General features: G+C 43.8%; 1 protein-coding gene across 1 annotated transcript in view; it reads left to right on the top strand.

Annotated features, from left to right (window-relative positions):
• GPT2 (glutamic--pyruvic transaminase 2) overlaps positions 1-13,192 on the top strand; it is a 235,962-nt gene that overhangs the window by 116,099 nt on the left and 106,671 nt on the right. The window contains exon 4 of the mRNA XM_069216618.1: positions 12,211-12,344. Coding sequence (XP_069072719.1) covers positions 12,211-12,344 — 134 coding nt within the window. The remainder of the gene's footprint in view (positions 1-12,210; positions 12,345-13,192) is intronic.

Genomic DNA, 13,192 nt, shown 5'->3' with positions numbered 1-13,192 from the left:
CTAGTTCATGCTCCACTGCAATACAAATAGGACATTTGCAAAGCTTTCGAGACTCTGCAGAGAGCGTGGGAGTTAATAGCAGCGCTGAAGAAAAGTGCATAGGGCAGTGCTTGAAATGGAAAAAATTAAGTGCAGGTACTCTGTGCCAGAGTACCTGCTTGTTTCTGAGAAGTGCTGGTAGTCTCCAATTAAAAGTATTACGTTTTTCTTGAGATATGCCGGTACTCTCCCTCTCAAAATAAAAAAGTGCTGGTACTCAGTACCGGACAGTACCGGCCCATTTAAAGCACTCCTTTTTTCGCCACCATATACCCTATGCCATAGGGTATATGGTGGCGAAAAAAGGAGCTCTTTGGTCAGACTTAAACGGCCTCAAAACTAATTGTTCTACGTTCCGCAGTGGCAGTACCCAACAAGGACAAACTGCGTATATTTCACCGCGTTGCAAACACACGCTCTCTCTCTCTCTCTCTCTCTCTCTCTCTCGACGCAGATGTTTGCCCCGCAATGATTGATGCTTTCCTTTATGTTCTTTAATGGGAGGAGGCCCCCCCCCCCTATCCCCTGCCAACTTGTCGGCGGGCATTTCGCCACCTACTACCGCAACGCTATTTCATTATCGCTGCGGTGCAGGTGGCGAAAAGTCAGTTGGCAGAAAGACAGTGGCTCTGAGTCCGTATACCAACAAGGAAATGCGAAAAGTGTTAGCGGTCCAAAAGTAGCTACGTGTATGGTATTTGCCGACAATAATGCAGCTTCTTCAGAAATTGTTTCTCATGACAACAGAGTCACATTCGGGAACGCAGCCCAAGAGGTAGGTGCTGCATCGAACACCGGCATACACATAAATTCATTGTGAACCGGGCAACAGGCCTGCGTGATCCCATGAAGCCCTTTCTCTAATGGAAATGGGTGACTGATAGGAAAGGAAAGCCAGTCCTGTTTACCTCTAGTAAGTGACTGATGACGTCTTGACTGTGAGCGTTAGTTTGCAGGAGTTGAATTTTTTTTGGCCTTGTTTTCAATTGGAGAAGTCCAATGATTGAGTAGGTCCTGAAGAAGCGTCAGGGGATCCTGTTGGACCATAAGAGACGCGAAACATGTCGACCGCATTTTGACCACATATTGAGGGGTTGCGGGTAATTACCGTCTTCCTCTATTCTGATTTTTGTGTGTCTGAGCATTATCTCTAGTTTCACTCCCTTGTTACCTTTTTAATCTTGACCATTTCCCAACAGCAAGTAATAAATTATTTAGTGAGGGTCTTGAGCCAATTTTACTCTTTCTTCTTGTTTTTCCTTCCTCTTTTTCGGACCCATATTTGGTTCCGCGGCATCATCGATAACAAAAAGATCTCCGGCAAAGAGCCCCCCCTCGGGGGGTGCCCGTCAGGCATTGCAGCGCCGGCCTGACGAGGAGCTGTCCGATGATGAAGCATGACACCAAATGTGGTGTGTGAGGACTTTTGCTCCTGATTATTAGGACTCCTTCTCTTTCCCTCCTACTAGTTTTGGAACAGTGTATTATATTATATTATCAGGTTGTCTGGAGGGTGTACACTGGACCATTAAATCCTCCGATCCCTTCTCTTTATTTGTAACAGGCACTGTTCAAATCAGCATAAAACTAGTTTTGTTTCTCCAGGTCAGTGACCTTTTTTTTTTTTTTTTTTCCCCTTCAAGTACAAAGGAATACAGACCAATTTTCCGATTACAAAGAAAAAAGGCCTTGTAACTTTTTGTTTACAAAAAAAAAATGGTCAACGTGTTTCACGTTTGCGACTTGAGGGTCGCTTCATCAGGGCCAATGACCAATTCTTTTAACAAAGCTCTATTTTCACAAATTTCAGAGTTGCAAAATGTAAAGATTTCATATAACATATGATCTTTAAATAAAAATAAGTGGAGCACAGAAAAAAGTGGAGCACAGGTGTTCGATAGTATTCCATGACAAATCCAGCATGATAAAATTACTTTAATGTGGAGGTTCTTCTTTGTCCCACTTTTGTAAGTACATTTTTAGAAAAATTGTGCTGCGTGGTACATTAAAAAGCACTATTTTTCAAACGTATTTGCTACTAGGCAATGGATTTTTTTACTGCCAGCTGTGAAAATGAACCAAAATATCATATTTCATTATTTCAAGATACACCACAAGTCCTGATGCCTTATTTCTCTGCTGCACCAAATTACAAAAAGTAAAGGCAAATTGGGAAACTGCAGTACTACCTACAAAAACAGGGCAGATAAATTATCAATATTTATGTATAATCTCTTAGTTTCGGTGACCAACTCTTCAGCTCCCTCCAGCTTTGCTCCTGGATTTACAAACTTTTCAGGAGATACATTTATTTAAACTTATGTTTTAAACTTAAGGGGATAGAAGTTGGATGAATCTAGAAAACCAGAAAGAGAGTAGTTCTTAGCCATGGTTTTGAGTGACCACCACCACTGGGCCTAACGATTCTTCCATCAGTGACTCTTCACTCAATGAACAAACTCTGATTCCAGTGTCCTAATCCGTACTTGGGACACTATTTAAATATTCATTTAGGGGGGAGAAGCTTAAGATCTCCAGTAAAGCCCAGATTGCTATTTCATCACCTTTAATCTTTTCATCAGTATTCTCAAACATATCCAGAGGAGTATCTGAAAAGTCCTATGGAACAATATGACATAGAGTAGTTCAAAGATCTCATAGTGTAGATCCCCAGTGGAGGGATGCCTGGGCACCCCAGACATTGGCAAAGCAAAAAGCACCAGCACTAACCTGGGACTCCGTAGTAGAGAGAGTCCTTGGTGACTACCGGAACAAGACATTTCCTTTGCAACACCACTCGAGGCTCGTTCTCTGAACGAAATCACAGACAACTAGATGCTCTAATGCCGTCCATTGGCTGTTGCCAATGGGAAAGATGCAGCAAAGTTCACAATGCGGTATGGACTTGACATGACCGACACCCGGGCAGAGCAGTCTCATTGACAGTGGCTATGAGTCGCCACACTTGGATGAGGATGCCTGGCTTTTCCGAAATGACCAAGCTTCACTTATGGATATGCCCTTCGATGGCATTCAGAGATGAGGCAGATTCGACGCTGGAGTGCTTTAAAGTCACTCGGGGTACAGCCAAGGCCTTGGGCCTCCTGGCAGCCCCCTGCCATTCCCAATCTGCCTTTCGCTCCTTTCTTGGCTACAGAAGGGGCTTCAAGCTGCACCACTTTCATTCCAGCCACTGCGCCGCACATGCTCCCTAGCCTCTGCGTGGCCCAGGACGCGTTATCCACAGGCCTCGCGTCCAATAACCAAGACGGTATACGTCTGCCTTTAGAAGAAATTTGTGGCGTTGTTTGTAGAGAAACATGTTGATCCTCTTTCTGCCTCCCTTTCTGACATCTTACTTTTTATTCCTTCTCTTGCCCAAAAGGGCTCTGCTCTGGCACTCTAAAGGGCTCTCTCTCCTCTTTCTGCCTTCTTGCGGCTGCCTGATCAGCCCTCCTTGTTCAAGTCCCCTATTGAACATAGATTCCTGAGGGTCTTGTTCATTGTTCCCCTCCTACGTCATTTATAATGCCCAAGTGGGATCTTAATCTGGTCTTAACGTTCTTAATTTGTGCTCCCTTCTAGTCTCTCCACAATTGTCCCCTAGGCTTCTTACACTGAAAACAGCCTTTCTTGTGGCAATTACATCTGCATGCAGAGTGAGTGAGCGACAGGCCTTATCATTTAAGCCGCCTCATCTCTGTCTATCCTGACAAAGTGGTACTTTGCACAAGGGCCTCCTTTCTGCCTAAAGTTGTTACTCCATTTTATGAAAGCCAATCAGTCACACTGCCTACATTTTTTTTTGCTCCTCCACATCCCTCAAAAGAAGAGGAGGGACACCACCTCCTGGACCCAAAAAGAGCATGGTCATTCTGCCTCAACCGCACAGTTGAGTTCCGGGTGGATGACCAACTCTTTGAGGGGTATGTTGGTGTGAAGAAAGGTTGTGCAGTGCAGAAGCGGACCATATCTAGATGGGTCGTGCTTTGTATTAAAATCTGCTGCACAATTGGCTAAGGAGCAACCTCCTAACTGCTTGCAATCTCATTCACCAGAGCTAAAGCTGTGAACACTGTGTGAGCACATGGAGTTCCGGTCCTGGACAGCTGCCAGGCAGCAGTGTAGGCATGTCTGCAGACATTTACCAAACACTACTGCCTGGACAGTAAAGTATGTAGGGAAGGGCACTTTGCCCGTTAGGTCCTTCAGTTGGACCGTAGACCACCTCTGGGGAGGTATTGCTTGGGTATCTATTCAAATATAAGGAATCTGCAAAAATAAGTTTCTATCAGATGAACAAGTTACTTACCTTCTGTAACACCTTATCTTCTGGAGACTATATCTAGTTGCAGATTCCTTACCGACCCACACATTGTCCCAGCTCTGCAAACAGACTTCTAGGGATAGGGCTGACCCCTTTCAGGGCCCTAATATTTCATACCAGTGGTCAGTGCACTTCATGGCTTTGTGCTTCTAGTGTGGAAAGTTATGAAAAGTAACTGACGTTATTCCGCCTGGGTGGCACCTATGTAGCTACTGTGATGTCACTTCCAGCACGGACGATGCTGACAGCACACATGCAGAGCCAATCAACGCCCCCTGACGGTGCACAGGGGTATTGCTCACGAAAATCTTCCAGATCCAGTCTGACGCCTGGGAAGTCCAAGGGTAAGCAATCTGCCGCTTGATATAGCCACTGCCAGGTAAGTCATTACTGAAGCTAAATAACTTGTTCATATTGCTTACTTAAAAAGGGGAAGTGTTGTAAACCAAGTCTTTTATTTACAGCTAACATTTGTGTACTTACTTTAAACATCATGCCTATTAAAGTGTAAGCTTTAGTGTTTGATTTTCAACGTAAAATTGAGCAGGTAACCTGAAACAAGTGTTTATTCATACTTAGTAAATATATTTTAACGTGCTAAACAGCCTAATGTGCTTGTGTTTGATGGTAAAGCTTCGGGCAGACTGGCAGTCATGTACAGAGTTTGTAATAAGTCATGATGTTCTTTAGTAATGTTGCATGAATGTTGTATGCAACCTTGATAGCACAATTTAGACTGGACACGCACTGTCTGAAAACTCTCTGCATGATCCGTCCACTTCTTAAACCCTTGAAATGGTGAGGTTTCACTTAAATGGAGTGTTGCTACTTCCCTCGAGGTGTACACCATACTCTTAGGTACTTTCAGTTGTATTGGGCTGATTAGGATTCACCGAAGCTTGTCTCCTCTGGTGTCTGTGGGGCGGTGGGGAACGTTTGTATTTTTGTTGGACTACTGCATGCTTTACGTTTTGCCTAATGCATTGCATATTGTTATATATCCTGATACCTCATGTGCCCTCCACTCTGACTGCACGATCAACTGAATACCGCTACTTAAGGGTCTCCTGCACCACATGGAACATTAAGGGCCTCAATAAACCCAGAATGGGAAAGCAAGCTCTGTCCTATCTACACAGACACAACATTAAACTTGCTTTTTTACAAGAGATGCACTTGGCACCTCGAGGGCACTGTACCTTTGGGGCTCAATCGGGCACAAATCGCTTCTTTTCACACTATAGTACATACTCCTGTGGACTCAAAGGGTCGCTACCTATTATTGAAAGGCCACCTGGCTCGTGCGATCATCCTCTTGGTCATTGTATACACACCCACTGTAGATATGCCAGAGGTCTTTCAAAATCTCCTTTCCCAAGTAGATACATACCAAGTTGAGCACATTTTGCTAGATGGAGACCTTAACCTCACACGTCACCCGCAGCTCAACACTACTGATATTTCTGGGATCACGAAACCAAGCTCATTACAGGTCTTGACAACATTACTGAACGCTTAGCATCTTTCCGATGCCTAGCGCCACTGTCACCCCTCAATCCCAGGCCACACCTTCTACTCCAGCTTCCACAATGTCTGGTCCTGCATTGATCACTGGTACATGTCCACCACTTTGCTCCTTTGGCTATCTGATATTACAACTCATCCACGCACTCTATAAGATCACTTGCCAGTGGTGGCCTCACTCCATTTCCCTTCCCAAACACCACCCCTTCACACATGGCGGTTCCCTGCTAATGCTCTATATGGCCCTCTTTGTCACACCAAGGTTTGAGATGCCATTGCAGAACATTTTGCTCTGAATATGGGCACTTTTGAACACCATGCAATGTTATGGGATGCCTTTAAAGCATATATAAGGGGCAGTGTGTATTGCAAAATATGCCGGAATATTGTGCTCACTTAGATGCGATCTCGAACAGATCGAAAAGAAACTCTCCGCCATAGAACGCCAAACACTTTTATCACCCAATTCCCCCCCTCTGTCTTCCAGCGCATGCTGTTCTACTGCATAAATTTAGGGAGGCATCAGACCATGAGGTAGCCTTCCTTGGCAAGTATGCACAAGCCTGTTGCTATGATGGAGAGAGGCCAGGCCGTACTCTGGCTAGACTTTTCCAACCATCTTGCCAGGCCTCGTACATCACCACATTGCAGCGTGATGGTGGTGAAATGGCCACGGATACCACTGCGATATTGGCAATCATTACATCCTGTTATGAGTCCCTTTACACCTTGTGTACTGTCACTACCGAGGATACTCTCGTCGAATACTTGGTGGAAATTGCTATGGTATGGATTGACACTGGTCAACAGCAGTTTTTGTCATCTTCCCTCACATGTGAACAAATCTTGCAGGCGATAGAAGCCTTAAGTGGCTCCAATGCTCCAATGCTCCTGGACCCAATGTTTTTATTGCAGACTTTTATAAAGTATATAAAGAACTCCTCGTCCCACACCTTCTTGAGGTGTACGCTGAATCCCCGGAGCATGGATCCCTTCCAGTCACAATGTGCATGAAGCAGTCATTTCACTACTAAAGCCTGGCAAGCCACTGCACTTATGCACCTCCTATAGACCCCTCTTGCTTTTGAATCATGACAATACGATATTGATGAGGTACTCGCCACATGGCTATCTTCATTGATAGATACCATAATTGCTCCGATGCAGTCCGGGTTTGTCCCACACTGCTCTATATCAATTAATCTCTGCTCAGTTTTTGCGGTTCTTAATCAAATCTCCCCGCCGTGGTGGCACTACTCAACGCTGAGAAGGCATTAGACTCCCTAGAATGGTCCTTTCTTAATGTGGTCCTAATTCAAGTGGGAGTCCCTCTTGCTTTCAGAGGCCTCATTAAATTATTATATATCAACCCTCTGGCGCGACTACGGATCACTGAAGCCCTCTCTGGACCGTTTGCTCTGACCCCCAGTACCAGAAAGGGCTGCCCACTCTCTCCTTTATTGTTCATTATTTGCATGGAGCCCCTCGTGCGCCACCTCCAAGAACACCCCATACACCGACCCATTTGATTCTCCAGAGGCCTGCTCCTGGCCTCACCTTATGCAAACGATATTTAACTTTTTTGGCCAGGACCCAGCAACCTACCTCTCCCTGCTAATAGATGGGGTGATTTGCTTCAGTTTGTTCTCTGGCCACTCCATTAATTGGAACAAATCGGTGATTTTCCCATTTACCACAGACACAATTCCCTTCGTTCTTGACCACCCTGTGATCTTTGGCAAAAACTCAGTAAAGTACCTAGGTATACATCTACATAGAGACAGGGCTGAAGTGGTGCAACATAACTACGGGCCGGCGATTGAGAAACCGTATGCTCAAATCGAACGATGGATTTCATTGCCATTATCTGTAGCCAGAAAGGTCGCTATCATTAAATTTGTGGTCCTTCCCTGCTTTTTATATCTATTCGTGAACATTCCCATTGCCCTCACCAACAACTTATTCAATACACTGCGCAGCCTCCTCATTCGTTTGAAATGGGCAGAGTGTCAACCCCGTATAAGCTGGAGTACATTAACACCCCCATTCGAGCGGGGTGGTTTAGGAGTCCCAGACCTCTACCTTTACTATCTGATTGCCCACATTCAATATGCATACTACTGGTACCACCAAGATGCTCGAATACAGTACTTTAAATTAGAACTTTCGCTGGCTGCTATCATCCTCCTCTCCACTGTACTGCCACAGGGCCTCTAGGAACCCAGAAACGCACACACTCCCTACTACAAGTTCGGCCTGGACCAGGCTGCTTTGATATTTAAGATTTGATAATCTATACTCTCCACACATTCCTCTCTCCAACAATCCTTGGCTACCCCTGACTTGTGCAATCTTAACTCTACGAACACTTGAGACCATTGGGCTGCACACTATAGGGCACATGTTCTTCGACTCCATGATATGCACAGTGACGGACCTGATGGCTGCACGCTCACCCTTCCTTATGGACCAGTTTGTTACACCGACTACATAGTACACTATGCTATCTGACTATCCTGCTGAGCCAAAAAGACTTTCCTCCTCTCTCTCTAATAATAACATCCCCGCTAATGCTCACCTCTTTTCTCGCCTATATCACTTCAGTTCAATTACGTCCCATCGGTGTGGAACGCTTTAGGGCCACTTGGGAAAAGGACTTTGGATACTCCCTGACAAAACATGGTATTATTGCTGTGCACAAACTAGGCTGATCTCTAACAACTTTCATCATAAACTGTTAGATTATAAATACCTGAATCGGGCTTATGCCACCCCTCATGCTCTCGCTAAGCTTGACCCAATGAGTCCCCACTGTTGCCTGAAATGCACTGTGGATCAAGCTGATTTTGCACATCTATCCGGGAACTGCACAGTTGTGGCTAAGTTCTGGGCAGACATCTACTCCATCCTATCCCATATGCTGGAACAGAATCTCACACCCAGTCCTTTGACAGCTTTACTGGGGTATGTCGAGCCCTTATCAGCAGGTACACACTACTTTGCCGTCCTGGCGCTGTTAATACCTAAGCAACAGATCGCTTTTCACTGGGGTAGTAGCATCCGCCTCACAGTGGCCTCCTGGATGGGCGATTTAACATACTGTGACACTACCGGTGAATTTTATGCTTCTCTGCAGCCTCCAACATCTAGAACCAGAGACACATGGGAACCACTCTGTACTTATCTCCTGGCAGAAACTCCATTGCCTGTTTCCAGTGCGCTTGGATGTCCCTCCCCACACGTGGATATGGGAGCCCCATTGCGGGATTTACATGCATGCAGGGCCCTCTTTGGGATCGTTAGACTCTTGAGTCCTACCCCCCCCCCTTTTCTTTCTTCCCCCTGTGTGTTTCCACAGTGGCTCCTCCCTCATCACATATGATACACACTAATGTTAAGTGTGATTATTGGCTACATTGATGTTTTATTGTGCTATGCTGTAAAAATTGTCCTATAGTCCTGTTAGCCATTGTAACAGATTTCTGATGTTGTATTTCTTTTGAGTATTGTCACTGTATATAGAAAAGCACTGAATAAAATCATTTTAAAAAAACAACAAAAAAAACTGTTGCTGTAAAGACCCGAAAGCCAGACTCTACTTTCTGCCCAACCGTTAAGTTAGCCTGTCTACCTTTGACCCAGATACTGCATGTCCTTATATTTCGAAGAGTCTATAAAAGTGTCAGATCATCCAGGCAATGACCTTGACAGGGGACATAAGACTGAGACAAGTTCCCTGTTATCTATGTTTCAGTGTCGACAGTGACTGTATAATGTAGATAGTGTAGTCTGAAATTACACACTTCTGTCATATTGGTTTATATCAGTTTGTCTTCAACCGTCATAATGGTTCATACCAGCTATGTCTGGAATTAAGTGGAAATTCCCCTATTTAGGGTAAATTTCAGTGGTCAGTACTATAAACATACCATGAAGTGACCACTGATTCAGAAGGCTTCACCCTGGATTATTGCACAGTGTCATGCCAGTGGTCCTTTCAGACTGAAGTACTGCTGCAGCATCCAGTCCTATGCTGAGAGCTGATACCTAGCCAATTTTGAGAGGAGATGAGACCAGCTGATGTGTTTTCCTTTCAAGGGAATAATCTCTCTAGGTCAAAGTCAGATAACTACAGCTTCTTTGCTGTGATCAAGTTTGTGGTGCGCTGAATCCCAAAAAAATCTTGAAGAAAGTTAGAAACTCCATTCTTTCATAGTGTAGCACAGGGGTCTTCAAATCGGGGGCCAGGCCCCACTAGGGGAACCTCAAGCGATCCCAGGGGCACCAGCCTCTTGCCAAAAGAAGCATTATGCTGCTAACAGGGCTTTGTTTTAAGCTGAAAAAACGAGAAGCAGTAAATCGCTCTGTAATGCACCATCAATAACTTTTTTTTTGTCATTTATATCCAAGCTGGGAGTATGTATTTAAAGAGAAGGGACTCCAAATACTCTTCAAAACCCCCACCCTCACTTCTAATATTCACACTGTGGATACTTTTACACGTTAGTAAGGCCTGCCTGCCAAAATAGTATGTTTGACATCATTAATTTGATTGCATGTTTAAAACAATATTAGAACTTAAATGCAATGTTTAAATTAGTCTAGACATATTTAAACATTACCAATATAATAGAATAACTATAAAATATTTGGAGGGGGGGCCAGTGGGTGGGGAGGGGGGGTTGCACAATTAAAACGTTAGAAGACCACTGGTGTAGCACATAGAAGTAGCCTTTAGGGGATTAGAATGCGATACACTTTCCAACCATGTTATACATGTTCATAGTGCTGTTCTAATTATATTCTGCGTGGGTATTACTCCTGTACTAAGCATGAGACTGTTGAAATAAATACTGGTAAATATAAAGTGTATTTACTTTAGTGCAGTACTGATGTGTGTGAGTCTAAAGCATGGAACTGGGTTTGGATGAACATTGCATTCCTAACCACTTTTTTATGGGACTGTTAGTAACCTAGACAGCTTGGCCACATCAACAAGTATGTTGTGGGCCTACAACAACCTGGTCTTTCATGCTCAGGCACTGGTGAGCAGAACCAAGTTCAGGAACCCATAGTTTGGAAAGACAAACCTTGTAGAACTGATCCAGAGCGCTATGTCACACATCAGTATATTTTGTTATGGCCCCAGAGTGTGCCAAGGTCCCAAGAGTTGAACTGCTCATTGAAGAGTTGATGTTGCAGAAGCTGCCGGGCTTGGGGTCAGTCTTTTCAGTGGAGAGGGCACACATTACTTGGGCCTCCTTGGAGGCCAAGGGCTCTGCCTAGGTCTTTAATGGCTGTTCTCTGACTCCCCTGATAAAGCAATGTGCTGATATCATAACACTGTTCTTCTTAATTGCCGTGCTTGCTACAGTATTAGATATTAAAAGTTGAGCATCTCTCTCTGTTTCTAACTGCACTTGCCCTCAAATGCTCAAATTGACACCAGGCAGTGGTTTATTTCACAAAAATGCTTTTTATACATACTTATTGAGTCAACCCGCTTAACTCGATTCCTCACCCTGTGAAGTTGCTCTGCGCATGAAAAATGGCAATGCATCTGGCAATTCAGTACCTCATCTGTAGATCGACTAGAGTTCTTCTGCATTTCTGTTTATGCTACATGTGTCACGTGCTACCAGCCTGTCCCTTCAGTATATAGCCACTCAGTCCCCCAACTCTCTGCCTGGCCGTCCTAAACAAAAAAAAATAGATTGCGCTTACACTGTTATTCCTGCTTCTCGTTGTATCACTTATCTTTATTGGCAATCATATTTTGAACTGGTTTACACTAGTTCTGTAGTGCTCTGTGAAGTAAGACTTGAAGCATGCACCTGTTTTTGAGACCAAGTGAGGCCGAAACATGCCTCAGGTTGCTTAGACACCTGTTCTCTGGGCATGTTGCCTAGCCGTTGAGGCTGGACCGTCCTTTTGGTGCAGTCCAGAGACTGGTTTGTATGTGGTTGGTCCCTTTCTGTATTGACTCAAACAGTGGACTGTTAGTAGTATCTTGGTACTCACCACTGACATGAGGTTTATTCAAGCATTGCATCACTCATGTTTTTATTCCACAGTATGGTTGGCCCATCCTATGTTGCTAGGGCATTACGATTTTATAATACTCTAAGCCTCACACCACACAAATATCCAAGTTTAATATTTCAAGATTTTCCTTAGTAATATCATCCTGCTTCCTAATTCTGCTTAATTGATTGGTTATGTATAACAAACTGTATGACTATAATGAGCTAAACAGTGATGAACGTTTACAAAAAGCCTGGTAATGGAGCTTTGAGATATTACTGCCTCATTTCTTTTAGGGTCCTATAGTGCCAGCCAAGGTGTGAATTGCATCCGAGAAGATGTTGCCATGTACATCGAGAGGAGAGATGGTGGTGTGCCCGCAGATCCTGATAATATTTATCTCACAACAGGAGCTAGTGATGGAATTGCTGTAAGCTTGAAGCATTTTTATACTTTATTTTATACTGTAGAGCATCGTACATTGGGCATAAATACACAATGCTGATACTGTGGTGGATACTTCCCAAAGATCATGTTACTAGTTTGAGGCTGTAGGTTTGCACCCTTTGTCTGAATTCAACTCTTTAAACCCCATCTTGAATATCCAGCAGATTCCTTTGCTGCATATATAAAAGAATCTGACATTTCACAATATTCAGAATATGCTAGCAAGGCTTTGACCTTCTCTAGCAGTAGTGTTAAAAAGCACATTTTTGGTACTAGGGTTCTGCCTGCTTGTTTAGCAATTGTTCTCAAAGACTCAGTGCCAAGTGCTCAAGAGATCTTTGGTTAGCAGTGCTGGTGATGCTACAAGGTAGATTCAGCCTCGGTTCATAAACTCTAGTAGGATCCCGTTCGTCAGAATATGACCTAGAACACTGAAGAACCAGACTATTCAGAAAACAATTTCTGCAAAGGTATTGTGCACATGAAAACCCCCTTTTATTGATGGGCATAGAACAAGAGAAGGAGAGAAGAAAACCATCCTTGTCAGAGATAGCAGGTATTTAAGAATAATTGAGACGAGCAGATGTAGTTTAAGTAGCAAAGCTAAGAAGTAAAGGTAAAATAGAGAATAAGAATAGGAAAATTATAGTAGCACAAATATGTTAGAGCTTAACATGCAAATTAAACTAAGAGATAATCAAGAAAAGTATGCACAAATCTCGACAGAGTTTAACTTTGTTGTTAAGTCCATGGTGGGTTAGATGTCACACTATTGAGGTCAATAATATTGACCTCCATGCAGTGGTTACTCTGTAAAAGAATAAAATCCCC

The sequence above is a fragment of the Pleurodeles waltl genome, chromosome 12 (genome assembly GCF_031143425.1).
Source record: "Pleurodeles waltl isolate 20211129_DDA chromosome 12, aPleWal1.hap1.20221129, whole genome shotgun sequence".
Lineage (NCBI taxonomy): Eukaryota > Metazoa > Chordata > Amphibia > Caudata > Salamandridae > Pleurodeles > Pleurodeles waltl.
The sequence above is the reverse complement of the archived record's forward strand: the minus strand, read 5'-3'. Positions and strand labels throughout refer to the sequence as shown.